Raw genomic sequence first — 27,332 nt, 5'->3', positions numbered from 1 at the left:
CTGCACATCCAATCTTTCTGAGTTTAAAGAAAGTTTATTGGTTTCTGGAAGAATTTTTTTTTTATCAGGATGGGCCTTGCCATGCAGTCCAGCACCCTTGTGGCTTCCATCCCATGACTGCTTGTTGTCACCCACTGGACTGGAGCTCCTCTAGCTCTACTGCGTTAGGTGTGGGATGTGCACCAGACCGGTACCCTGTCTGTGCAAAAGGCAGCAAAGGTCTTGTTGGGTAGGGATGCCATCTGTTTTTTTTTTTTATAGTGTAATTGCAGGAGGTAATCTCTAATTGGTGAAAAGAGGGAAGGACGCATCATAATTAGGAGTTGAAGATCAAAGCCCAATGGTTGAGTGTTTTTATTTTCAACAAAATTGAAGCCATAACTGTTAGTTCAGCCACCCCCAAACTACTCTGTTACTTTCCTGTTAGGAGTTTATTCTGGGTTTTAGAGGGAGGTAGGTCTTTTAAAACCACCAGATACTTGACAAGGGACCAGGGGAACAGGAATTTTCCTGTGCCTGGTCATCCAACCACTTATAAGAATTTGGAGGAGGCTATAGCTTTTATACAATCCCATTTTGGTTGTGGATTTTTTCAGCATTGTTGGAAGCTCTATTTCCTTCCCCCTTAGGGTTCCACCCTTGGAGTGGTGGTGGAGGAGGTACACACACATGGCCTGCTACAGGTTGGTTCTCAAGAGTTAGACTCACATGGTGATAATTCTCACATGCATGTGCAGACATCCTCTGCTGGCAGGCTACTACCTAGCATAGGACTGTTCTTGAGCATGTGAATCTCGGACAAGTCTTTAATTTTACTTGTTATAAGAATAAGAGATTGTTCTGCTGTTCTACAGTTTGTGTATCACGTTTTGTGGTCTCAGTATAAAAGGTAAACACTTTTCCTGCACTTTGGTAAACAAAGCAACATGAATGTACTGGTGCAGTTGTTGTTTTGTGGCTTTTAAGTGACACAATCGGGGTTTGGCATTGCAGTGCGTTTGGTATTCAGTGGATGATTTTCCAAATGGTTCATCAAGAAATGGAGATTGAGTTTGATGGGCGAGGCCTAAGGGCTACACCAACATATTTCGAAATCTCGACAGTATGAATTCCTATTGCCTGACGGAAAATGTGTGGGGTAAGCAGTGATGAAAGCAAATGCTACTGCGAGCCTTAATAGGCAAACAATTGCACATTGGGGCTGTGATACTTCTATGTGCAAAGTTGTGTCTTAATGTGTTCCGGTGTAGAATAACGTGTGGTGTTTCTTGTACACTAATGTAGTGACCATGCTGATACCAACTATATGGGGATGGTGCTGGGCTGAAGTTGTTCAATATTGTTCAATTGTACTACTGGAGTTTAAGCTATAAACGTAGGTTCTCTCTTGTGACACAAACAACTACCTCCTTAGTTCATTAGAGGCATGTACAGCTATTCTAATGTTACAATGTCACTTTCCTCTCTGTGCTGTTCTCCGACATGTGTTTAATACGCTGTGTTGCGGACACTGGTGGGCTAAGTTGGTTGAGCGACTGCTGCCAAGATCTGTACAAACCTCGGTGGTCATTGGCTCTGCGCCCAGATAGACAGCTATCATTCACAACTGCAGCATGGATTGCCTTGGGTTTCTATAATGGCACTGCTATTTTCAACAGTATTAAGATGCAAAATGCTGGTGTGTCAAGTGGTTTAAAATCATTATACTGCTATTCAGCTGTGCATTACATGGTTATGTGTGTCTGTTTTTGCTGTGATTTATGTAGAGCAATGTTTTTCTGACTGGAACAGGCATTAATATGCCAGGGCCTTACACAGACTTCTTAAAAAAGGTTGGGTCGATCATCCCCTGGTGGTACTTCCGTTTGATCGAGTGGAATTAATCTTGCTTAGGTCGTCGCAGGATTAAGGTTGAAACACCAAATAAGTACGTCATTCTTCAAAACTTGACACTTTAAATGAGTAAACTGGGGATTTTCTACTTGAATAGGTGCAAGGAATTCTGAAATGATGCTTCCTTTCAAAAGTATCCACATATTAAAAAATGTCCAATCTGTAGTTTGCTTTATTGTCCACCGATGAACCTTTAGTTTTTCTTTTCAACTGTGTCAGAACTATGACCTTGGCTAAGGCCATCTCCTTTCAAGATTTAAGATGAAATACTAAGCCGTGATCCACCCCTGCTGGCTCTATGACTTCCCATGTGAAGTAGCGAACATCCTTTAAACATGTAAAAACACCTTATCCTGACCAGCAGGTATGATGAAGCCTCACTGCTTGTTTGCAGCTCCTGACAAGACTACCTGCAGGTAAGAAATCTTCTTTCGAATTTATGTTAAAAACGTTACGGAAATCTGGATTACATTTACAGTGCACAGAAACGTCTAGGCTGGCTAGCAATTTTCAAAAAAAGATTGGAATGCAAATTGAACACTTTAATTTTCCAGGCACCGCTCTTATTGATTCAGCTCAGAAATCTTGACATTCACTCCAGTGAATGGTTTCCACCTGGGAATGGGTACCTTACACATCATGCTCTGCACTATGGTACATGGCATGGAACACCTCAGAAGGGAGTAGCAAACAACTTTTAGCTTTTAATGTTTTGTGACCTTCAATGCAAATTTGACACGTGACTATGCCTTCTATGTCGCAAATAGGGGTCTATGTGTATTTAATCAGTCCTTTCCTTTTTAGCTTGCGCCCTTTGAAAAGTCTATTTTCCACCGTGTCAGACACTCAGCTCCTTAGTATCCCAATTCATCATCAGAATCTAACTGTGCTAGTAAGTCACAACAACACCTGATGTGTTAATTATTGCAAAGCAGCCAAGGTCAAATATTCTTAATCTTTAAGAGACACTAAAAGGAGCTGAGACAAGCCCAGACACAGTACTATTTCTCACAGCTAACTAATGTATCAAATTATTTTCAGGAGAGTTTTTAAAAATGTTAATGAATTCTCCAACCCCAAGTAAAGTTGATGTTTACGTTCTCTATCTCTGAGCTTCTGTGAGGCTCTATCTGACATCTTTAAAGACCGCACTTTTTCTAGTTATGATTCTTTAGAGTCCAGTGGGGATTTTGCGGTTTGCAGTGAGGTCTATAATCCTCCTGCCTAGATGGCATGAATTTAGTCCTATGGCTCTTGGGTGCACTGCCTCGTTAATTCATGAGGCCTATTCTGGATGGTCTAGTGACTACTGTCCTGTCCATGTTCTACGAATGCTGCTTCAGTACTGACACCAGGCATTTGAATTCTGGTTATCTTTTCTTTAGCTTCAGTTGTGACTCATCTGTTTGGAGAAGGTCATGGTTGGCACTATTATTGAAGAAACCTTATTAGACACTACCACATTCAATAAATAGAAACCTAACTCTGTGTTACCTTTTCATAAGTTAGAGTTGAAAGAGAAGCCAATGCCCATGTTTCTTCCCCTACTGCTTAAAATCGACAATTAGATCCGGGCCAGGCATGATTTCGACCATTTCATGCATCTAAGGTTGCCTTGAAATCAGTACTGGATTAACTGCAAATGATTTTGGATTAGGGTGGCAGGGCAGCCTTGATCCTACTCTATCGTTCTGCAACCTTAAATACCATGTTCAATACAGTTCTCTTATTGATGCTGAAAGGGACTGATATCAGAGGAAGGGCACGCAGCTGAATTTCGTCTTTCCTTACGTTATCCTTCCTCCTCCACATAGTTGTCATGTGGTATTCCATAGGGTTCCTTTTAAAGTCCTACATTGTGCTACACTTAAATTTCGATGTATATCTCTTGCCACGCTTACAAGATGCTTTCCAGAAGTCCTGCATACATTACGCTAATGACACTCAGCTGATACCCAAGCAGGAGGAAAACCAAATTGGCATGTAATAACATTCAAACTTGCTTCACATCTGTGGCCAATAGGGTGAGACTTAATTGCCTGAAGCTGAACACTGACAGGTGTTCCCCCTCTGTCTGGACACCATTATGGTGGCCAGATGGTATATGAAAGTGTCCTCCTTTTTCTGAATTGGTGAGAAATTTAGGTGCCTTCTTCACTGATTAACTGCTGCTCAAACCTAATGGTTAATGGTTTTGCTACATGTTGATTCCACCTGACCCTCTTGTATAAAATCCTCACTTTCTTACATGACCACAGTCACTTCAGCATTACTCAGACTATTGTTGGCCAACACCTAGATTATGTTAATGCCCTATTATTGATGCTGGCTGCTCCAACACTTCAACACTGTCAACATTCTTAACATGTAGCTATTCATCTTTTGCTCAAACTTCCAATTAAATTGTCAAACTCTGGTCATCTCTGCAGACCTAATTTGCTAACTGTTCATAACCTATGTTCAAGAGCCTCTGTATTTGTCTCAAGGTAATGCACAATAAATTCACGTCGTTTACTCAGCATCTTTTCAACTATCATGCTGCAGCACGCTCCTTGCAGTAAGCTAGAATTTGCCTTTTAGTGGTTTATAAGGTTATGAATGTTCACCTTCTCCTCCAAGGTGGCTATTCATGTTCTTCGTCTGGCGGCCAACATGATCTCTACAAAAGCTGTAAAACCGCTCTCCTTCCGTCTTAATTCTCTAGGCACAGTATTCACATATCTGTTTTAGGTTTGTCATTGCCTATATGCCTCCTTAATAATTATAAGATTTACAAATTTCATAAATAATTTTTTTAAAATGACACTTACATCAAGGTACTAAGGGATCACATTTAAGTTACAAAGACAAAATGACAGTCTGCGTCACGTTTGTGATGGAGTATTCCCCTTCAAGATCTAAATCAGGCATGTATTGTCACTTTTCTCCTTGTTGCCTAATGTTTTTGGTACAGAGATAAAAAAAAATGTATAAGTTGTAGCCACTTTTCAGGCACAACTCTGATGCAAACTCTATTTTGGGATTTACAGTACCACACACAAATCCCAATAGTGTGGCTTTGTAAAGAAAAAAAAAACTAACTAAGACAGCACATTGCCTTGCCTTGTGTTACCTTGGATTAGGTAGGCATTACATGGGTGCCAACTGTATACTGGGTGGTCAATTTATTATTAAAGATATACATATGGCACACGTCTTACTGCTAATTAGGGCCAAATCCATGTGTGGTTATGTGCCCTAAGATAGTTTGATTGTTTGTGAATTGGTATACTGTATATGTCCCATGTCTTTAGTCTTTAAGAATGTCTCTGTTATGTGTTTTCTATACGACTGCAGTGAATGGGATTTTAGGCTGTGTTTATTGTGTTATATGTTTGTCATCAACATAGACGAAGCCCCTTTGTGTTTGGGTCAAAACATTTTGGCTGTGTTTGTCATTCACAGTGAAGCTGTGATTGCCTTCTATATCACAAGAAAGAAAGAAAAAATGTCATATTGACTACAAATGAGTACCTGTTTATTTCAAGTATTGATTAAGACTTCACATATGAAACATTTAGTTCCTTCCAGGACAATTTGAGAGTTGTGCTATAGTTTATGGAGTGCTTCTCCCATTTTTCTGTATATTATTCCAGTGATATATGGATTTTATGAACGGTTAAGCCAGGGAGAGGAGCACCGATGTTGTGGAATCACTGGAAGTGTGGCAATATATCCCCCTAACTGTTCTCAGTTTTTTAGTTTTCATTACATTTTGCCAAGTTGTTGCCCTGCTGGGTTGTGGGTGAACTAGTTTTTTTCATTCTTGCGCTTAGGATGGAGCAGAAAGTTTAGTACGGTCCCTCATGGCACACTGATAATCTATATGTGACCATCTATGTATTATGTTAACTAAAGTATTGTTTAGTGGTGCACTGAAAACCATTTTAACGTGCATTCACTTTAGGTCAACAGTTGAAAATCATGTATTATAGCGTTTTAACTTTGTGTTTAAAGAATTGTTTTGCCTTTATGTTATAATTACTGATGAAAACTAACAGTCTGTATTAAAACGATAATAGATTTTGTGTAAGAAATATTTCAGAAGAAACATGCAAATGTAGAGAATGTAGTACCAGCCTGTAGTCACACGCAAAAGTTAACAGAGTCTTTTCATTTAGAATTACTATAACCTGAGTAAGTCTGGTAGCTTATTAATAGTAAATGTATGGTTTAGAATTGCTAAATGTATATTAAATGCATAAATGAATGTGCTGTTTTAATTCACTTCCATTAGCCTAAGTGAGGCCTGCAAGGCCCTGCTTCGTGACTGTGCAGAAAATGTTTACTCATTCTGGCTAACATTAACTTTTCTTTTAGTTATCTTTCTCATGAGACAAATAGCCTGGAAATAGATATTCTATTGTTTTATGCAAAGCAGGCTTGTGAGCTAAACCTTCAGACAAGTACATTCAGGAACCGTGGAATGAATATGTATATATAATGTTTCAAATTCACATGGAAGTACAGATGGAAGCCGTTCACATGAAGATTTTGAAAATTCTCACTGATGTTGCAGTCTGAATCGCCCGACTGTTTGCCATTGGATTTTTGCATCATTTAGAGGAATGGATAGACAAATAATATGGAACAATGGACTTTAATACATCGTATCCCAATTGGACTTCCGCCAGATCTTCCCCACTTCTCATTGATTGCTGAACTCCTTGGATTCTGAGAGGTATAGCCCTCTCTACCCGTATCCCCTTTGAAATGCCTTGCTGAGACTTAAAAAGATTTTCCCTTAACCCAGAGAAGAAGACCCTTTACCAAGCTTATGAAAAGCTGACGCCTTCCCTTTTTATCTACTTTTTGTAAATCTTAGTTATTTGATTCCCCATTTCCTTTTTTTTCAAATTATTTTTTGTCCATTGTGCTTTTTGCCTTTTTGTCCATGTACTCAATGTGTTGATTTGTTGATTCACAGGGTTTCCCCTTGTCTAGGTTATTAAGGATTGCAAACCAAGAACAGCTAAATGATTAACAGGATTAGGCAGCGCTTGTTTCCCCCTTTTCAGATTTTTCTATTGGTCTTGTGTGTTGCTGCTATCGAGTGCCAAGTATTTCTGATTCTAGTCCGCCTTAACTTCTTTAGGAGGTTCGGCTAACGTATTATGATTGTGTACCCTTATAGTCTACCTTTATAGTCTTATGCTGAGAATTATCTATGTCACTCTAAGCATTAACTTCCAATAAAATCCTTGAACTTTATTTCAGCTTGGAGTATAATTTGTGTGGCTAAATGAGTCATAATGTAAACTGAATTGTGAGTTTTAATTCCTGGTGCTTCACACCCTTACATGCTGGGTGAAAAGATTCATCAAACCCATCCTAGCATAAATCCTGCAAAGAAAATATGCAAAGGTTGTGTTGCACATAATAACAGAAGGTAGCTTTGTTGTTATTATGCTCTTAGGTCTGAGAGACTAATGTAATTCAGAGTTATTCTATGTATGAAATGAAAACTCTTATGTGCTTGTGTAGGGCTGGCTTCTCCAGTTACAGTGAATAGGCAAGCCCACATGACAGTGTTATTGTAAACAAGCAGGTCAAGTAGACTGTCTCCAGTGGACCATGTTGGAAGTGTCACTTGTCTATGATATGCAAATGTCTTAATAGCGAGCAGAGTCTACTGTAGATTTTGATTACTGGCCATCGTCTGAAGTGTCTCTTGCTGTTCCAACATCTCCCAACTTAGAGAGTTTTTCTATGCAAACTAGCCATATTTCCATTTTATGAAGACCAATATTTTCTTTAAAGTGCTAGTTGAGACTGTAATTGCATGTGCCTTTTTCTTATAAGTTACTTTTGTCACCATTTTCTTTTCATCTTTGGATACTGTGTGGCTTACACTTATTTTAATAAGGAGCTAATGTCTCTTATTTTTAAATTTATATTCCATTCTTTGTGTGTGTGATCTGGTTGTGCTGGTTTCAGGATGAGCCATCAGCTTGCACTGGTGAATGTGAGGGTGGCTTAGATATAGTCATGCCAACTACAGGAACATGAAAGATGCCTGCCTGCTAAATATGGAGGAGACCTTTTGGCGGGGGAGGGGGTGTGTTATTTGTAAAAACAGCAGAGCCCCAAACGCTTCCTTAGGGTCCTACTGCTGAATGGCAAGGTTACCATAATCTTTTTCTTTCGCTAGTGTCCACTTGCAGGTTCATATTTTGCGTCCCCTTTTCTGCCTTCATCATTGTTTTCCTATCTCTCTTTCTCTTTTTTCCCCTTTCTGTCTTCCTTTAGGTCCTTGTCTGTTGGTGAAAAATGAGCCCCAATCTCCTAATATGAGTGCAGGTGCTCACCAAGGACACTGTAAGTGATGGGGAGGGCTGATTAAGGATGTATGATGGAACAATGCATGCGTATATCACGTATGCCTTTACAACGCGGTCTCAACAATGACCGCGTCTTCACCAAGCATGTCTTTACCACGCATGCCTTTACAACAAATTTTGTTGTAAAAGCATGTTTGGTAAAGGAACATATGTGGTAAATTCACCCCAGCCTTGCCCACTTACACCTGGTACCAAGTCTCCACCCAAGCCTTTAAAACTGCCTCTTCCAGCCCCTGCCCTGAACCCTAAAAGTAACCCTGTCCTGAAAACTACCCAGACTTTCCCAACCCGTCCTGAACCCTAAAACCTAGCCCGTCTCTCCTAATAACTACTCCGACACCCGCCCTGAACCCTAAAACCTACCCCCGGTCCTAAAAAATGCCCTACCCCCACCCTGTACCTTAAAGCCTACCCTGCACTGTCCTAAAAACTACCCAACCCCGCCCCAACCCTAAAACCTACCCCTCCCTGTCCTAAAAGCTAACCCACCCCGCCCTGTACCCTAAAACCTACCCACACTGTCCTAAACTAAACAACCCCGCCCTGAACCCTAAAACCTACCTAACCCCCCCGCCTGCCCTGCATCCTAAAACCTACCCCACCCTGTCCTAAAAATGCCCCCGGCCGCCCCGAACCCTAAAACCTACACCGCCCTTTCCAAAAAAACGACCTGACCCTCCCCACCCCCACCCTGAACCCTAAAACCTACCATGTCCTAAAAACTACTTGACCCCCCCGCCCTGTACCCTAAAACTTACCCATGCTGTCCTAAAACTACCCCAAACTTGAAACCTAAAAGCTACCCATCCTGTCCTAAAAACTATCCTACCCCCACTACTTGAGCCCCCACCCTGTACCCTAAAACCTACACCAACCTCTCCTAAAAACTACCCCGCCCTGAACTCTAAAACCTACACCACCCGGTCCAAAAAAATACCTGCCCTCCCCCGGCCCCTGTCATGAACCCTAAAATCTACCCCGCCTTGTCTTAAGAATTACCCAGACCGTCGACCCTGAAACCTAAAACCTAAACCCAGCCTGTCCTAAAAACGACCCCAACCCTCCGCCACCGCCCTGAACCTTAAAACCTATCCCACACGGTCCTAAAAACTACCCGACCCCCCCCAACTTGAACCCTAAAACCTACCCCACCCTGTCCTAAAAACTACCCTACCCCCGCCCTGTACCCTAAAACCCATCCTAAAAACTACCCGACCCCCACCCTAAATCCTAAAACCTACTCTACCCTGTCCTAAAAACACCCCAACCCCAGTCCTGTACCCTAAAACTCACCCCTCACAGTCCTAAAAACTACCCCAATCCCCACCGCCCTGAACCCTAAAACCTACCCCACCCTGCCCTAAAAACCTACCCCGCTCTGTCCTAAAACCTACCCGACTCCCGCCCTGAAACCTAAAATCTACCCCCACCTCGTCCTAAAATCTACCCTGACCCCCGCCCTGAACCCTAAAACCTACAGCCACGTCCTAAAAACTACCCCGCCCACTGTCCTAAAAACTACCCTGACCCCTCCGCCCTCGCCCTGAACCTTAAAAGCTACCCTGCCCTCTCCGAAAAACTACCAGCCCCCACACCCTATACCCTATAACCTACCCCACCATGTCCTAAAAATTGCCTTGACCCACCGCCCTGTCCTAAAAACTACCCCGAACTACTCCCCCAAACCCAAACCCCACCCCCCACTTACCTCTCTCTCCTTTGCTCCTTCCTGTTCCGCTCAGGCACCAAGACAGCTTTCTCTGCCGTAACCACGCATATGCGTGGTAATGGCAGCGTGGTCAAAGTATAGCATTACACTGACCGTGTTATAAGTGATGTTTCACACACACTAAGCATACTTCTCTGGAGAGTGCAGGCAGCCAAAGCAATCACATCTACATGGAAATATGCTGATTATGGTATATAATGCCTAGTTGAGTAGGCTGGCAGCTGGGTTTATTTGTTCAATCCTTGGGTAAAGGAAGCTTTATTCTGACAACATTTTATATGCAGCTTACAAAAGCGTGAGTCTTCCACCTAAAAGAGGGTGTTTGCATGTATATTTGCAATGTGCTGAAATGCACTCATGACAGCCCTACTAAACATATGGGAGGTCTTAAGATCTGATATCACTTTTTGTGGTCACTTCCTGTAAGTCCTTGATTGTGATGTCACTTCCTTTGCTGTGATGTCACTTGAATACTTCCTAACTTCCTTCCTACTTCTGTTTTTTAGAACTTGTGCTCGGTTTTACATTAAATAAGACTTATGAGGTGGTTAACTGGTTACAACTTGTGACAAAATCCAGAGCGGGCCCACCGCATTTATCTGTCCAGCATTACAATGCGGGCGTGATACGGAGCTCTTTTTTAACGACTTTGAACAATTTACGTTTCAAACCAATAAGTAGATCTAGTAATATCAAAAAGCCTGCAAAACGTTTACATTGCGACTCTGAAATGTTGTTCTGAGGCGAAAATTTGAAAAACGCGATGCACAGACTCATGCCAACGCCATAAGAAATCTACACATAGATATTAGGCATAAATTAAAGAAAATTGAACAAATGTATAATTGAAGTTTAATATAAGTGCAATTTAAAGGGAAGCGTGCTGTTTTGGCGTCACTTTTGAAAATGCAGTGTCGTACGCCGCGTGTGCGCATGGAGAGTCGGAGCAAGGAACACTGGGCGCGAGCTTTCAAAGTGATAAGAAACATCTGCTTTTTGGGAGGTCATGTAAAGGCCTGGAGGATGGCCCGCTCCGCGCAGTCAAGGTTAAGACAGTGCTTACCCGCATGGTGACGCTTATTGCACTGTTCATGTTGCCTTTGTAAAGCCATCCTTGTTTTGTTATTCCGCCTTTTTGAGAGCCAAGGGATGCTGCGTCCTAACAACAAAACAAACACAATGCAACAATTACTAACAAACTTCTCATTCTCATTTCACCCATTAATCAAAAATGACACAATCGACTTGCTGGACTGAACTGTGGTATTGCTTAATATACTGGAAAATAAATGCAGATGTTCCGCAAAACCCAAAAGATGAAGGAAAGTGCCTCGGGACCACGAAATTCGTAGTACGAACTACACATATGTATGTAACATGTGGAACATGACACCTCTGGGCCATCCTAAACTACTGGCTTTTTCCAGAGTCAATATCAGTTCGCAGTCCACAAAGACTGCAGTCAAAATGACACCCCCAAACATGCGTTTCGAAGCCAATGCAGATCATTCACGAACGAAGGCCTGCCCAGCATACTAATGGGGCTCAAAGGAATGTCCTACCTGTTGGCAATTTAGGTGGGCGAGCCGACAAATTACCAGTGAGAGACGAGCCTAGGGTCTGGTTGTGCTCTAAAGAATCAGTACACGAGCAGAGCCCTGAAAATAATTGGCATCTAAATAATGCAACAAACATCATATGAAAATATGATAGTCTCTTTAAACTTAAAAAAAGATATTTCTTAAACATGAAGAAGCGTTTCACATTAATAAATCAGATTATTTTTGTACAACGCCATCCTGAACTCACGTATTAGAAGGTACTCTCATACGTGATAACGAAGGAAAAGGAGGCTCTGTAAAACAAAGTATTTGATCAAGTGGGGAAGCCAGGAATGGCACCAGGTGTCCCAGCTTCAAGTTATGGGATTCACCCCTTCTAGATGGCTACCCCTTTTTGTTGCTTTGTTTTTAATTCTTAGTACATGAAGGTAGAGAGTAGGTTGGAGGCATATGCCACATTAAAGCTTGGCTTTTTTGGGCTCGAGGACCCGAGATGACCTCGAGCTGAGCCAGACCCAGGCCTCTGGCTCGAGCTTTATGCAACTTACCCACCTCTAGTTGGCACGTGCAGTCACACATAAGGGTAAGGTCACATCTTGCTCTTAACAAATGCTGCTAGTGACAAAGGGGAAGCTGTTGATGATTGCCCCTTCATCTTCAAATGCAACAATAAACACTGGGGAGTAGGAAGGGGTCCCTCAAAGACCTTGGATAACACCCAGAGCTGTTCAATCAATTCCTTCCATCCCCATTTCCTCCTACTTCTAATATCACTATGACAGATGGAGTTCAGAGATTATAGTAGAAGGTGGAAGCAACATAGAGGGAATCCCTCTCGAGGTACTGAATATTATTGACTTACGAAGGTTATCCATATTTAAGGGAAGAAACCTTGAGTTACAGGGACAGGGGGACGGTGTTAGAGGGCTTATGAAGTTACTATGGGAATATCTGCCATCCTCTCGACAGGATATTATATAACATTTTTAACACTAAGTAAGTTGTGCATTTTCTATTACCATGTTTTTTGAGTAAGTCTATAAATTATGCACTGGATGTAGGAGGCTGGCCTGGCTTGTAGTGGGTACCAGAGGTACTTACACCTTGTGCCAGGTCCAGTTATCCCTTATTAGTGTAGAAGAGGTGTTTCTAGCAGCTTAGGCTGATAGAAGGTAGCTATGGCAAAGCAGCTTACGCTGAACTAGGAGACATGTAAAGCTCCTACTATACCACTGGTGTCATATGCACAATATCATAAGAAAACACAATACACAGAAGTACTAAAAATAAAGGAACTTTATTTTTATGACAATATGCCATAAGTATCTCAGTGAGTACCCTCAGTATGAGGATAAGTTATATACACAAGATATATGTACACAAACGAAAATTATGCAGATAATAGCAAAAGGAAGTAATACAAGCAATGTAAAGTTACAGTAGATTGCAAAAGGAGCACATAGGTATAGGGGCAACACAAACCATATACTCCAAAAGTGGAATGCGAACCACAAATGGACCCCAAACCTATGTGAGCTTGTAGAGGGTCGCTGGGACTGTAAGAAAACAGTGAGAGTTAGAAAAACAGCCCACCCCAAGACCCTGAAAGGTAGGTGTAAAGTGCACCTACTATCCCCAGAGAGCACAGAAGTTGTGATAGGGGGATTCTGCAGGAAGAACAAACACCAGCAATGCAACAACAGTGGATTTCCGGACCGGAGTACCTGTAAGACAAGGGGACCAAGTCCAATAGTCGCGACAGTGTCGAGAGTGGGCAGGAGCCCAGGAAATGCCAGCTGAGGGTGCAAGGTAGCTGCCACCTGTTGGAAGAAGCTTGGAGTTCTGCAAGAAAGAAGAGGACTAGGAACTTCAGCTTTGGAGGATGCATGCAGAAAGACCGCAAACAAGCTTGCTAGCTGCAAGGGTCGCGGTTAGGATTTTTGGATGCTGCTGTGGCCCAGGAGGGACCAGGATGTCGCCACTTGGATGAGGAGACAGAGGGGGCGCCCAGCAACGTAGGGAGCCCTCACAGAAGCAGGCAGCACCCGCAGAAGTACCTGAACAGGCACTTACAAGAAAAATGAACCGGAGTCCACACGAAGCCACAAAAGGGAGTCCCACGATGCCAGAAGACAACTTAGAAGGTTGTGCACTGCAGGTTAGAGTGTCGGGGACCCAGGCTTGGCTGTGCAAAAAGGAAATCCTGGAAGAGTGCACAGGAGCCGGAGCAGCTGCAAGTCACGCGGTACCCAGCAATGCAGTCTAGCGTGGGGAGGCAAGGACTTACCTCCACCAAACTTGGACTGAAGAGTCACTGGACTGTGGGAGTCAGTTGGGCAGAGTTGCTGTGTTCCAGGGACAACGCTCGTCATGCTGAGAGGGACCAAGAGGACCGGTGATGCAGTCTTTTGTTGCCTGCGGTTGCAGGGGGAAGATTCCGTCGACCCACAGGAGATTTCTTCAGAGCTCCTGGTGCAGAGAGGAGGCAGGCTACCCCCAGAGCATGCACCACCTGGAAACAGTCGAGAAAGCCGGCAGGATGAAGCGATACAAGGTTGCTAGTAGTCGTCTTGCTACTTTATTGCGGTTTTGCAGGCGTCCTGAGCTGTCAGTGGTCGATCCTTTGGCAGAAGGTGAAGAGGGAGATGCAGAGAAACTCTGGTGAGCTCTTGCATTCGTTATCTGGTGAGATCCCCAAAGCAGAGACCCTAAATAGCCAGAAAAGGAGGTTTGGCTACCTAGGAAGGAGGATTGGCTACCAAGAGAGGTAGGTAAGAGCCTATCAGAAGGAGCCTCTGACGTCACCTGCTGGCACTGGCCACTCAGAGCAGTCCAGTGTGCCACAAACACCTCTGTTTCCAAGATAGCAGAGGTCTGGGACACACTGGAGGAGCTCTGGGCACCTCCCTTGGGAGGTGCAGGTCAGGGGAGTGGTCACTCACATTTCCTTTGTCCAGTTTCGCACCAGAGCAGGGCTGGGGGATCCCTGAACCGGTGTAGACTGGCTTATGCAGAGATGGGCACCATCTGTGCCCATCAAAGCATTTCCAGAGGCTGGGGGAGGCTACTCCTCCCCAGCCTTCACACCTATTTCCAAAGGGAGAGGGTGTAACACCCTCTCTCAGAGGAAGTCCTTTGTTCTGCCTTCCTGGGCCAGGGCTGCCTGGACCCCAGGAGGGCAGAAACCTGTATGAGGGGTTGGCAGCAGCTGCAGTGGAGACCACGGAAAGGCAGTTTGGCAGTACCCGGGTTCTGTGCTAGAGACCCGGAGGATCATGGAATTGTCCCCCCAATGCCAGAATGGCATTGGGGTGACAATTCCATGATCTTAGACATTTTACATGGCCATGTTCGGAGTTACCATTGTGACGCTGTACATAGGTAGTGACCTATGTACAGTGCACGCGTGTAATGGTGTCCCCGCACTCACAAAGTCTGGGGAATTCGCCCGGAACGATGTGGGGGCACCTTGGCTAGTGCCAGGGTGCTCACACACTAAGTAACTTTGCACCCTTCCTTCACCAGGTGAAGGTTAGACATATAGGTGACTTATAAGTTACTTAAGTGCAGTGATAAATGGCTGTGAAATAACGTTGACGTTATTTCACTCAGGCTGCAGTGGCAGGCCTGTGTAAGAATTGTCAGAGCTCCCTATGGGTGGCAAAAGAAATGCTGCAGCCCATAGGGATCTCCTGGAACACCAATACCCTGGGTACCTCAGTATCATATACTAGGGAATTATATGGGTGTACCAGTATGCCAATGTGAATTGGTAAATTTAGTCACTAGCCTGTTAGTGACAAATTTGGAAAGCAGAGAGAGCATAACCACTGAGGTTCTGGTTAGCAGAGCCTCAGTGAGACAGTTAGGCATCACACAGGGAACACATACAGGGCACATACTTATGAGCACTGGGGCCCTGCCTGGCAGGGTCCCAGTGACACATAGGCTAAAACAACATATATACAGTGAAACATGGGGTTAACATGCGAGGCAAGATGGTACTTTCCTACACAACCCCCACCAAATGAAGGACAATAAGACTAGCCATGACCTGATGAGTCTTCATTGTCTAAGTGGAAATATCTGGAGAGTCCATCTGCATTGGAGTGGGTACTCCCATGTCTATGTTCCACTGTATAGTCCATTCCCTGTAGAGATATGGACCACCTCAACAATTTAGGATTTTCACCTTTCATTTGTTTTAGACAAAGTAGAGGTTTGTGGTCTGTCTGAACAATGAAGTGAGTGCCAAACAGGTATGGCCTCAACTTCTTCAGTGCCCAGACCACAGCAAAGGCCTCCCTCTCTATGGCAGACCAACGCTTTTCTCTAGGGGTCAACCTTCTGCTGATAAAAGCAACTGGTTGATCCTGGCCATCAGAATTCAGTTGTGATAAGACTGCCCCTACCCCTAATTCAGATGCATCAGTTTGAACAATGAATTTCTTGGAGTAACATGGGCTTTTTAGGACAGGCGCAGTGCACATGGCCTGTTTGAGCTCCTCAAAAGCTTTCTGACAGCTAGCTGTCCACAATACCATTTTAGGCATCTTTTTACTGGTGAGATCATTAAGTGGGGCTGCTAAGGAGCCATAGTTTTTAATGAATCTCCTGTAATACCCAGTGAGGCCTATGAAGGCTCTCACTTGGGTCTGTGTTGTAGGGGGAACCCAATCCATGATTGTCTGGATTTTCCCCTGAAGTGGTGCAATCTGTTCTCCACCTACCAGGTGTCCCAGGTAAACCACCTTTCCCTGCCCTATCTGGCACTTTGAGGCCTTGATAGTGAGACCTGCCTTTTGCAGGGCCTCCAAAGCTTTCCAAAGGTGGACCAGGTGCTCATCCCAGGTGGAGCTAAAGACAGCTATATCATCTAGATATGCTGCACTAAAAGCCTCCAACCCTTGCAGGACTGTGTTCACCAATCTCTGAAAAGTGGCAGGTGCATTTTTCAAACCAAAGGGCACCACTGTAAATTGGTAGTGCCCTCCTATAGTTGAAAATGCAGTTTTAGGTTTAGCATCCTCAGCCAATTTGATCTGCCATACCCTGCAGTGAAATCAAAGGTGCTCAGATACTTGGCAGATGCCAGTGTATCTATGAGCTCATCTGCCCTGGGTATAGGGTGAGCATCAGTTTTTGTTACCTGGTTGAGATCTCTGTAGTCTACACAAAACCTCATCTCCCTTTCTCCGTCTTTTGAGTGAGGCTTTGGTACAAGCACCACAGGACTTGCCCATGGGCTTTCAGAAGGTTCAACCACTCCTAGATCAAGCATTTTCTGTACCTCTTGTTTTATGCAGTCCCTGACATGGTCAGGCTGCCTATAGATTTTACTTTTGACAGGCAAGCTGTCTCCAGTATCAATTGTGTGTTCACACCAAGATGTGGTGCCTGGCACAGTTGAGAAGAGTTCAGAAAATTGTCCAAGGAGATTTATGCAGTTGTCTTTCTGTTCTGCAGTCAGACAATATGCTAAAACTACTCCCTCCACTAAAGCATCCTCTTCAGTGGAGGAGAAGAGATCAGGGAGAGGGTCACTCTCTTCTTCCTGTCCTTCATCTGTTGCCATGAGCAGGGTGAGATCAGCCCTGTCATACATAGTAGGGTTTTAGGCGGTTGACATGAATCACCCTAAGGGGACTCTTGGCAGTGGCCAGGTCTACCAGATAGGTAACCTCAACCTTTTTCTCAACAGTTAGATGGGGTCCACTCCATTTGTCCTGGAGTGCTCTTGGGGCCACAGGCTCCAATACCCACACCTTCTGTCCTGGTTGGTACTGGATCAGAACAGCCTTCTGGTCATACCATTGCTTTTGGAGCTCTTGGCTGGCCTGAAGGTTTTTAATGGCCTTTTTCATATACTCAGCCATTCTGGATTTTAGGCCAAGTACATAGTCCACTATGTCCTGTTCAGGAGCTTTTAAAGGTTGTTCCCAACCCTCCTTCACAAGTGTTAGTGGACCTCTTAAAGGGTGTCCAAAGAGGAGTTCAAAGGGGCTGAATCCCACTCCTTTCTGGGGTACCTCCCTGTAAGCAAAAAGGAGGCAAGGTAATAGGACATCCCATCTCCTCCTGAGTTTTTCAGGGAGTCCCATTATCATACCTTTGAGAGTTTTATTAAACCTCTCTACCAGTCCATTAGTCTGTGGATGATAAGGTGTGGTGAATTTGTATGTTACACCACATTCCTTCCACATAGCTTTCAAGTGTGCAGACATAAAGTTGCCACCCCCGTCTGATACAACCTCTTTTGGGAAACCCACCCTGGAAAAGATTCACAGGAGGGCTTTTGCCACTGCAGGTGCTGTAGTGGTCCTTAGAGGAATTGCTTCAGAGTATCTTGTGGCATGGTCCACAACCACCAAGATAAACCTATTGCCTGAAGCAGTAGGAGGGTCAAGGGGGCCAACTATGTCAACCCCTACCCTTTCAAAGGGGACCCCAACCACAGGTAGTGGAATAAGGGGAGCCGTTAGTGTGCCACCAGTCTTGCCACTGGCTTGGCATGTCACACAAGACTTACAAAAATCTTTTGTGTCCTCTGACACCCTAGGCCAGTGAAACAGGGGGACAAGCCTTTCCCATGTTTTGATCTGGCCCAAATGCCCAGCCAAAGGAATGTCATGTGCCAGAGTTAGGAGGGACTCTCTGTACTGCAGGGCAATGACCAATCTCCTAGCTGCTCCAGGTTTTGGGTCCCTTGCCTCTGTGTACAAGAGGTTGTCCTCCCAGTAAACTCTATGCGAGTCACTGACATCCCCATTTTGCTGCTTGACAGCTTGCTGCCTGAGACCCTCTAATGTGGGACAGGATTGCTGTGCCACACTCAGCTCTTCCCTGGCAGGCCCCCCTCCACCCAAAAGCTCAGCAGTGTCTGCTGCCAGCTCATCTGGTGAAGGTTCTGCACAGGGAGGAACTTCTTCTTCCTCAGAAGGAGAATCATCTGTAGAGGGAGGGATAGTGGGTAGGGATTTACCCTTGCTACCCCTAGCCTTAGGGAGCACTTGGTCCATTGTTCCAGGATCCAAGTTACCCAGTCCTTTTTGCTTTTTGGCCTGAGCCCTTGTCAAAGCAAAAATATGCCCAGGAATGCCCAGTATTGCTGCATGAGCCTCCAACTCCACTTCTGCCCAAGCTGATGTCTCTAAATCATTTCCTAGTGTACAGTCTACAGGTAAATCTGAGGCAACCACAACTTTCTTTGGACCAGTACCCCCCCCCCCCAGTTGAGATTCACAACAGCCATATGGTGGCTAAGAGTGTTGTTATGAGCGTCTGTCACTTGGTACTGCTGACCAAGTAGGTGTTGTTCAGGGTGTGCCAGTTTCTCTATTACCATGGCAACACTGGCACCTGTGTCCCTGTAGGCCTGAACCTCAACACCATTTATTAGGGGAAGTTGCTTGTACTTATCTATATTAAGGGGACAAGCAACCAAGGTGCTCAAATCAATGGCACCTTCAGAGGCTAACACAGCCTCTGTGGTCTCCCTAACAAGACCAACCACAACTAAGTTACCAAAAGTGAGCCCACCTACTCCCTTGGATTGGCTATTAGTAGGTTTGCTCCCACCACCACTGCTATTACTAGGGGCACTAGAGTTTACAGTAGGGGTTGTGGTAGTGGGAAGTTTGGTGTTTTTCTTTGGACAACTGGCATCAGTGGTCCAATGGCCTTTGACTTTACACAAATAACACCAAGGCTTTTTAACTTGATTTGAAGAGGATTTGGACCCACCACCCCCACCAGAGGATTTGTGTGGGCCTGATGAAGACTCAGTTTTACTTTTGTCCCCACCCTTGTTAGAAGACTTACCATCCTTCTTCTTGCCATCCTTGTCACTCCCTGTATGAACTTTTCTGTTCACTCTTGTTCGGACCCATTTGTCTGCCTTCTTTCCCAATTCTTGGGGAGAGGTCAGATCTGAGTCCACTAGATATTGGTGTAACAAGTCAGACACACAGTTATTCAGAATATGCTCTCTCAGAATAAGATTATACAGGCTTTCATAGTCAGAAACTTTACTGCCATGTAACCACCCCTCCAAGGCCTTCACTGAACAGTCAACAAAGTCTATCCAGTCTTGTGAGGACTCTTTTCTGGTGTCTCTGAACTTAATCCTGTATTGTTCAGTGGTGAAGCCAAATCCATCCAAGAGTGCGTCCTTCAAAACTGCAAAATTGTTAGCATCACTTTCTCTAACAGTAAGGAGCCTATCCCTACCCTTTCCATTGAAAGATAGCCACAATATAGCAGCCCACTGCCTTTGACGGACCCCCTGTACCATACAGGCCCTCTCAAGTGCAGCAAACCACTTGTTGATGTCATCCCCCTCCTTGTAAGGGGGGACTATCTTGTGCAGATTCCTGGAATCATGCTCTCTAACAGGATTACTATCAGGAATACTGCTATTGCTGCCACCATGGGGTCCTAACCCCAATCTCTGTCTCCCCTTCTCCAGGTCTAGGGATTCCCTATCTAGAGCCAGCTGTTTAAGCTTCAGTCTGGTCTCTTCCACTCTCAACTTTTTGAGTTCCCTTTCTAACATGTCTTCAGGGTGGGTCGGTTGGGAATGCTTGGACACAGAAGATAAATTGGATACAAAAGAGGGAGATCTGTACCTAACTGACTGGACTCTAACAACCTGGCCTCCAGGAATAAAAACACCCCTACTATGGTGGGAGCTTCTATTACTACCAGCATTACTAAATAGTCTGCTAGGGGGTAGATTTGGAACAGAACCCTCCCCACCTCCCTCAAGGTGATCCCCTGAGTCAGAATGGGAGCCATCTATTAACTTCTCATTTGAAGTGCCTGCTTGGGACTCATCATTCACAATAAGCATGTTATATAGAAACTCTTTTGTGGGTTTCTTTCCTATCACTAAACCTCTATCTAAGCAGAGACTCCTTAGGCTCTTGTAATTCAAATTCTCATAGGTAGTATTGACCATTTTAAGAGCAGACTCTACATCAGACATGATAAAAGAAGGTTTAGAGACAGTGAGAAGAAAGAAAAGGTTTCAGAACCTTTTTAAAGAACAGAGAAAAAAACTTTTTCTAACTTTTTGGAAACTTTTAGAAGCTTTAGAGTACTTGTCAGCACTTAGTAGAAAGTGTAAGAGGAGAAAAGCAAAACTTTTTGGTTAGGTGTACATTCACTTAACTTGTTTTGTATATTATTCTCTTATGAAAAGTACACAGAGAGAGCATAACCACTGAAGTTCTGGTTAGCAGAGCCTCAGTGAGACAGTTAGGCATCACACAGAGAACACATACAGGGCACATACTTATGAAAAGTACACAATGACAAAGTGGTAAGTAGTTACAAGTACTTATCCCACCGCTGCACAACCAATGTAGAAGGCTGGTCTGGCTTGTAGTGGGTACCAGAGGTACTTACACCTTGTGCCAGGTCCAGTTATCCCTTATTAGTGTAGAAGAGGTGTTTCTAGCAGCTTAGGCTGATAGAAGGTAGCTATGGCAAAGCAGCTTAGGCTGAACTAGGAGACATGTAAAGCTCTTACTATACCGCTGGTGTCATATGCACAATATCATACGAAAACACAATACACAGAAAATGACAATATGCCAAAACTATCTCAGTGAGTACCCTCAGTATGAGGATAAGTTATATACACAAGATATATGTACACAAACCAAAATTATGCAGATAATAGCAAAAGGATGTAATGCAAGCAATGTAAAGTTACAGTAGATTGCAACAGGAGCACATAGGTATAGGGGCAACACAAACCATATACTCCAAAAGTGGAATGCCGCAAACAAGCCTTGCTAGCTGCAAGGGTCGTGGTTACGTTTTTTGGGTGCTGCTGTGGCCCAGGAGGGACCAGGATGTCGCCACTTGGATGAGGAGACAAAGGGGGCGCCCAGCAACGTAGGGAGCCCTCACAGAAGCAGGCAGCACCCACAGAAGTACCTGAACAGGCACTTAGAAGAAAAGTGAACCGGAGTCCACCCGAAGTCACAAAAGGGAGTCTCACGACGCCGGAGGACATCTTAGAAGGTTGTGCACTGCAGGTTAGAGTGACGGGGACCCAGGCTTGGCTGTGCACAAAGGAAATCCTGGAAGAGTGCACAGGAGCCGGAGCAGCTGCAAATCACGCGGTACCCAGCAATGCAGTCTAGCGTGGGGAGGCAAGGACTTACCTCCACCAAATTTGGACTGAAGAGTCACTTGGACAGAGTTGCTGAGTTCCAGGGACTACGCTCGTCGTGCTGAGAGGGGACCCAGAGGACCGGTGATGCAGTCTTTTGTTGCCTGCGGTTGCAGGGGGAAGATTCCGTCGACCCACGGGAGATTTCTTCAGAGCTCCTGGTGCAGAGAGGAGGCAGGCTACCCCCAGAGCATGAACCACCTGGAAACAGTTGAGAAAGCCGGCAAGATTATGCGATACAAGGTTGCTAGTAGTCGTCTTGCTACTTTGTTGCTGTTTTGCAGGCGTCCTGAGCAGTCAGCGGTTGATCCTTTGGCAGAAGGGGAAGCGGGAGATGCAGAGGAATTCTGGTGAGCTCTTGCATTCGTTATCTGGTGAGATCCCCAAAGCAGAGACCCTAAATAGCCAGAAAAGGAGATTTGGCTACCTAGGAAGGAGGATTGGCTACCAAGAGAGGTAATAGCCTATCAGAAGGAGCTTCTGATGTCACCTGCTGGCACTGGCTACTCAGAGCAGTCCAGTGTGCCACAAACACCTCTGTTTCCAAGATGGCAGAGGTCTGGGACACACTGGAGGAGCTCTGGGCACCTCCCCTGGGAGGTGCAGGTCAGGGGAGTGGTCACTCCCCTTTCCTTTGTCCAGTTTCGCACCAGAGCAGGGCTGGGGGATCCCTGAACCGGTGTAGACTGGCTTATGCAGAGATGGGCCCCATCTGTGCCCATCAAAGCATTTCCAGAGGCTGGGGGAGGATACTCCTCCCCAGCCTTCACACCTATTTCCAAAGGGAGAGGGTGTTACACCCTCTCTCAGAGGAAGTCCTTTGTTCTGCCTTCCTGGGCCAGGGCTGCCTGGTCCCCAGGAGGGCAGAAACCTGTCTGAGGGGTTGGCAGCAGCTGCAGTGGAGACCCCGGAAAGGCAGTTTGGCAGTACCCAGGTTCTGTGCTAGAGACCCGGGGGATCATGGAATTGTCACCCCAATGCCAGAATGGCATTGGGGTGACAATTCCATGATCTTAGACATGTTACATGGCCATGTTCGGAGTTACCATTGTGACGCTGTACATAGGTAGTGACCTATGTACAGTGCACGCGTGTAATGGTGTCCCCGCACTCACAAAGTCCGGGGAATTTGCCCGGAACGATGTGGGGGCACCATGGCTAGTGCCAGGGTGCCCACACACTAAGTAACTTTGCACCCTTCCTTCACCAGGTGAAGATTAGACATATAGGTGACTTATAAGTTACTTAAGTGCAGTGGTAAATGGCTGTGAAATAACGTGGACGTTATTTCACTCAGGCTGCAGTGGCAGGCCTGTGTAAGAATTGTCAGAGCTCCCTATGGGTGGCAAAATAAATGCTGCAGCCCATAGGGATCTCCTGGAACACCAATACTCTGGGTACCTCAGTACCATATACTAGGGAATTATATGGGTGTACCAGTATGCCAATGTGAATTGGTAAATTTAGTCACTAGCCTGTTAGTGACAAATTTGGAAAGCAGAGAGAGCATAACCATTGAGGTTCTGGTTAGCAGAGCCTCAGTGAGACAGTTAGGCATCACACAGAGAACACATACAGGGCACATACTTATGAGCACTGGGGCCCTGCCTGGCGGGGGCCCATTGACACATAGACTAAAACAACATATAAGTACAGTGAAATATCGGGGTAACATGCCAGGCAAGATGGTACTTTCCTACACTGGACACAAGAAAAATCAATTTAGATCTCATAAACAAGACTATTAAATATTGGTCAATTCCTCTCTCACCTACCACTAGTGCCAGATTCGTGCATAACCATCGCGCCGCCCATTTCTCTACTACAGTGACGTGCTCTCCCTCATGGTAGTCATAATTTGTTCTTTCCCGAAGGTCAAATAGCAGTGTGATTCCCTCCCTCAAGAGATATTTCTAAGCCTTCTGTCTTGTTTTTTTTTCTGTATCCCTAGAGTCAGAAAATCCCTATCCCTAGAGCTGCAATGTTTTCCACTTTCCCAGAGGGCCAGGTACTCTCCCCAATCCACTGCGTGCTGAGGTTTCTCCACCACTGTATCTAGCACAAGGATCGACCTCCTGCTCTTGAACAACAAACTACGTAGGACAGACACCTCGTAGCAAAGGCAATCTCAATTTTGGTGTAACATGCAAATATTAAAGGAGCAAAGAGGAGGAGGTATTTTCCAGTTACTTTTCAATGTCACATTTGAACAGCAACCAATGAAATAATTTAGAAATACTAAGTATTTAAGAGCACTGCAAATTCTAATAATAAGCTTAGGTCTGGGCAAAATATTAAGATCTACAACATTCCTGAATTCCACATTTTGTGACATTCCCACTATGCAATTTCACTTAATATTTTTTGTAACCAACTGTGTGATTCACAAAGTCTTACGAGATGGAAATTGGAGAATGACTTGGATAAAAAAAAGTCTAAGCATGAGAGATATTGTAATCAAATCAGCCTGCTGCCAGTATGTGAAAACTTTTTTTGTTGTTGTTTTTTTACGCATGAAGTGTGCTTCCTTAAAAAAAAAAAGTTATGAACAAATCAGCAAACCACATTTTGAAGTGCAATTTTGCATCATTTCCTGAAACTGTCACACAATTTCAAGAAAAAGAATGTGAACTTTTGTACACCATCTTCACAACGTGTCATTATTATCTTTTGTGTCATATCAGAAGAGTGAAATATAAAATAAATGAGTAAAGATTCAGTCTGCTTCACAAAGTAAAACGTGCATATATGGGAAGTGGTGTATGATGAAAACCAACAGGACACTGTTCTAGGCAATGCTCTTGCAATATCCTGTCAGTACAGCTGGTAATGGATTTGACATACACCTAAATCTAGAACAACGCTTTGCCTAATACTGTCAAATCACACTATAAAAAAAATCATATGGAAAAAATGCTGTTCAAGGTGTGGTAAAAATATAACAGTGACAGCTGTTATGGCTAGTCCTCACTGACCCGCAATGCACTACTCTCAAGACTTCACAAACAACATCTGGAAGAGCGTTTTCTAATGAACAAAATATTGGGTGCAAAATTAAATGTGTAGAAATAACATGTAGGCCTGAAAATGAGAATGTAAAGTGTTTATTTTTTCTTTCTGTACTTTCTTTGCAGCTGAAAGCACGAGGTAAAAACAGTTTTAGGCTTTAGCTAAAGAATGCACCATTGAGCACATATTTTACTTGATTTAATATTACCGACTTCGGTTACGAATGTATAATGAATAACTGTTAAAACCTCTTTAGAAACATTTACAATGAACCATGCTATGAAAGATCATTCTTTTTAACCATCACACGTACAAAAGTTCATCTAATGAATAAAATGTTAATAACGTCACAAGGTCTATTTTCTTAATGAATAGACAAGATAGAAAAGAAATAAGTGTTATACCTGTCATCCTTAGGGTGGTCTTCCCCCAAACATTTTGCCTGCTTACCTCCTCCTTATACTATATCTTTTTATTCGCATTGGTGCTCTGAGCACTTTACCACTGCTGACCAGGGCTAAAGTGAATGTGCTTCTCCCATACACATGATAACATTGGTGCATACACAATTGGCATATTTAAATTACTTGTAAGTCCCTTGTAAAGTGGTATACCATATACCCAAAGTCTGTAAATTGAAATGCTAGTAGTAGGACTACAGCACTGATTGTGCCACCCACACAGGTAGCCATTTAAACTTGTCTCAGGCCTGCCACTGTGGGGCCTGTGTGCAGTTTACTGCCACTTCGACTTGGCATTTAAAACTATTTGCCAAGCCTTAAACTCCCTTTTTATCATACATAGGCTACCCCTAAGGTAAGCCATAGGGAGCCACATGGCAGGGTGCTGTCTAAGTAAATGGTGGGGCATGTACTTATAAGTTTTACATGTCCTGGTAGTGACAAACTGCCAAATTAGTTGTCCACTAATGTGAAGCCTACTCCTCTCATAGGCTAGCATTGGGAATTTTTGTATACACTTTTAAGCTGTAATTCCTAATAGAAAGGAATAGCTGCATCATGTTTCATATCTTTGGAATGGTAATGATAAATCCTCTTTAATGGTAAAGTTGAATTTAACATTACTATTTTGGAAATGCCACTTTTAGAAAGTGAGCACTTCTCTGCTCTTACTGCTCTGTGAACCGTGCAGCCTGTCTCTAATACAAGTCTGAGGTGGGCGACAGGTACACTTTGTGCATTCCCTCTAGAAAGCCACAAACACAGGTGGTCGTGACAAGGAACTCAACTGAATTAATCTGCATTCTGATAGCTCTTCCTTGGCAGGAAGAGGGAGCTGACATTTACACCTGAATAAGTAGCGCCTGTCCCCATACAAAGGATTGATTACCCCCTACTGAAAGTCTGGAGCCAGGGCTAGGAAGAAAGGACCCCTGTGCATTTCAAAGGCCCTTCTTTGATATCACACCCACTTTAAAGGGACAACTGAGTACAAGTACTGAACCTTTGACCCAACCAAATCAGTACACTACTGGACCTGCGAAGATCTTCGCCAGGAGTAGGGATAGCTGTGCTGCAAGGATGGCGACTCTGCTGGACTGCTGCCCTGGAAGGTCTGCTTTCTGCTTTGCTGAACTGCCCTGCTGAGGACAGGACTAGAGCCATATCACCTGAACCCAGAGTGACTCCAAGAGCTTTCTGGACTGCTTCCTGTTCTTCTGCAGTCTCAGGGACATCAAAGACTGCCTGCAACCAGCACCTGGATTCTGTCTGCTGTGAGTCCTACTCTGTCAAGTGGTGCCAACCCAGGCCCTTGGAAGTGAACATTCGTGCTGCAACCCAAGGAAACCAACGCATCAACGACGTTGTGCCAAATGGAACGACGCATCGCCGCTGCTGCCCAGGCCATGAACACTGCATAGCTGACTTTGGGACACATCGTCCCCGGAATCTGACACATCTCCGGCTCTGTGCGGCTCAGTGCCAATGCATCACTTTGTGCTGAAGGCATCCTCTCCAGCCCCACGGTTCGATGACAACGCATCACCTCGATGTCCATTGCCGTTTGTTCTTCGATGCTTCCTCGATACTCCACACATCAGAACTGGTACATCGCCTACATCACATCTATCAATGCATCTGCTCCTCTGCTCCATGTATTGAGACTTCTATGTTGACACAATCTCCACCCAAAGTTCTTTTTAAGTGGATCCTGTAGCCAGCCTGCCCTCCATCACGTCACTCCGAATTTTGGGTTTACCCCAGTCTAGCACAACCTCAAGTAATCCCGAGACGCTACTGACTTCTAAGCACTACTTTTTGATTTATTTTTCTAAAATTGATAACTCTGGTACTACTTATTGGGTTTGTATTGTTTTGGTCTTGTTTTACTCATAAAAATATCATATTTTTCTAACCCTTTGTGGGGTATTTTTGCAGTGTTTTCTTTGTGATTGTGTGTATGTGTGTGTGTGTGTTGCACAAATACTTTAAACATTGCCTCTTTAGATAAGTCTGACTGCTTTGTGCCAAGCTACCAGAGGGTGTGCACAGGTTATCTTAAAATGTGTAACTAGCTTAAACTGACTAGAGTGGTGGTTCCTGCTTGTACACGGT

At 44.3% G+C, this 27,332-nt stretch overlaps 1 protein-coding gene across 9 annotated transcripts in view; it reads right to left on the bottom strand.

The window, feature by feature from the left end:
- Positions 1-27,332, bottom strand: part of DOCK9 (dedicator of cytokinesis 9) — a 989,328-nt gene that overhangs the window by 510,438 nt on the left and 451,558 nt on the right. For all 9 annotated transcript variants that reach the window (XR_011194943.1, XM_069205169.1, XM_069205175.1 and 6 more), the window contains exon 6: positions 11,066-11,161. Coding sequence is in view for 8 of the 9 variants with exons in the window: in XM_069205169.1 (XP_069061270.1) it covers positions 11,066-11,161 (96 nt within the window). In the remaining variant the exon portion in view is untranslated. The remainder of the gene's footprint in view (positions 1-11,065; positions 11,162-27,332) is intronic.

Source organism: Pleurodeles waltl, chromosome 8, assembly GCF_031143425.1.
Source record: "Pleurodeles waltl isolate 20211129_DDA chromosome 8, aPleWal1.hap1.20221129, whole genome shotgun sequence".
Lineage (NCBI taxonomy): Eukaryota > Metazoa > Chordata > Amphibia > Caudata > Salamandridae > Pleurodeles > Pleurodeles waltl.
The sequence above is the reverse complement of the archived record's forward strand: the minus strand, read 5'-3'. Positions and strand labels throughout refer to the sequence as shown.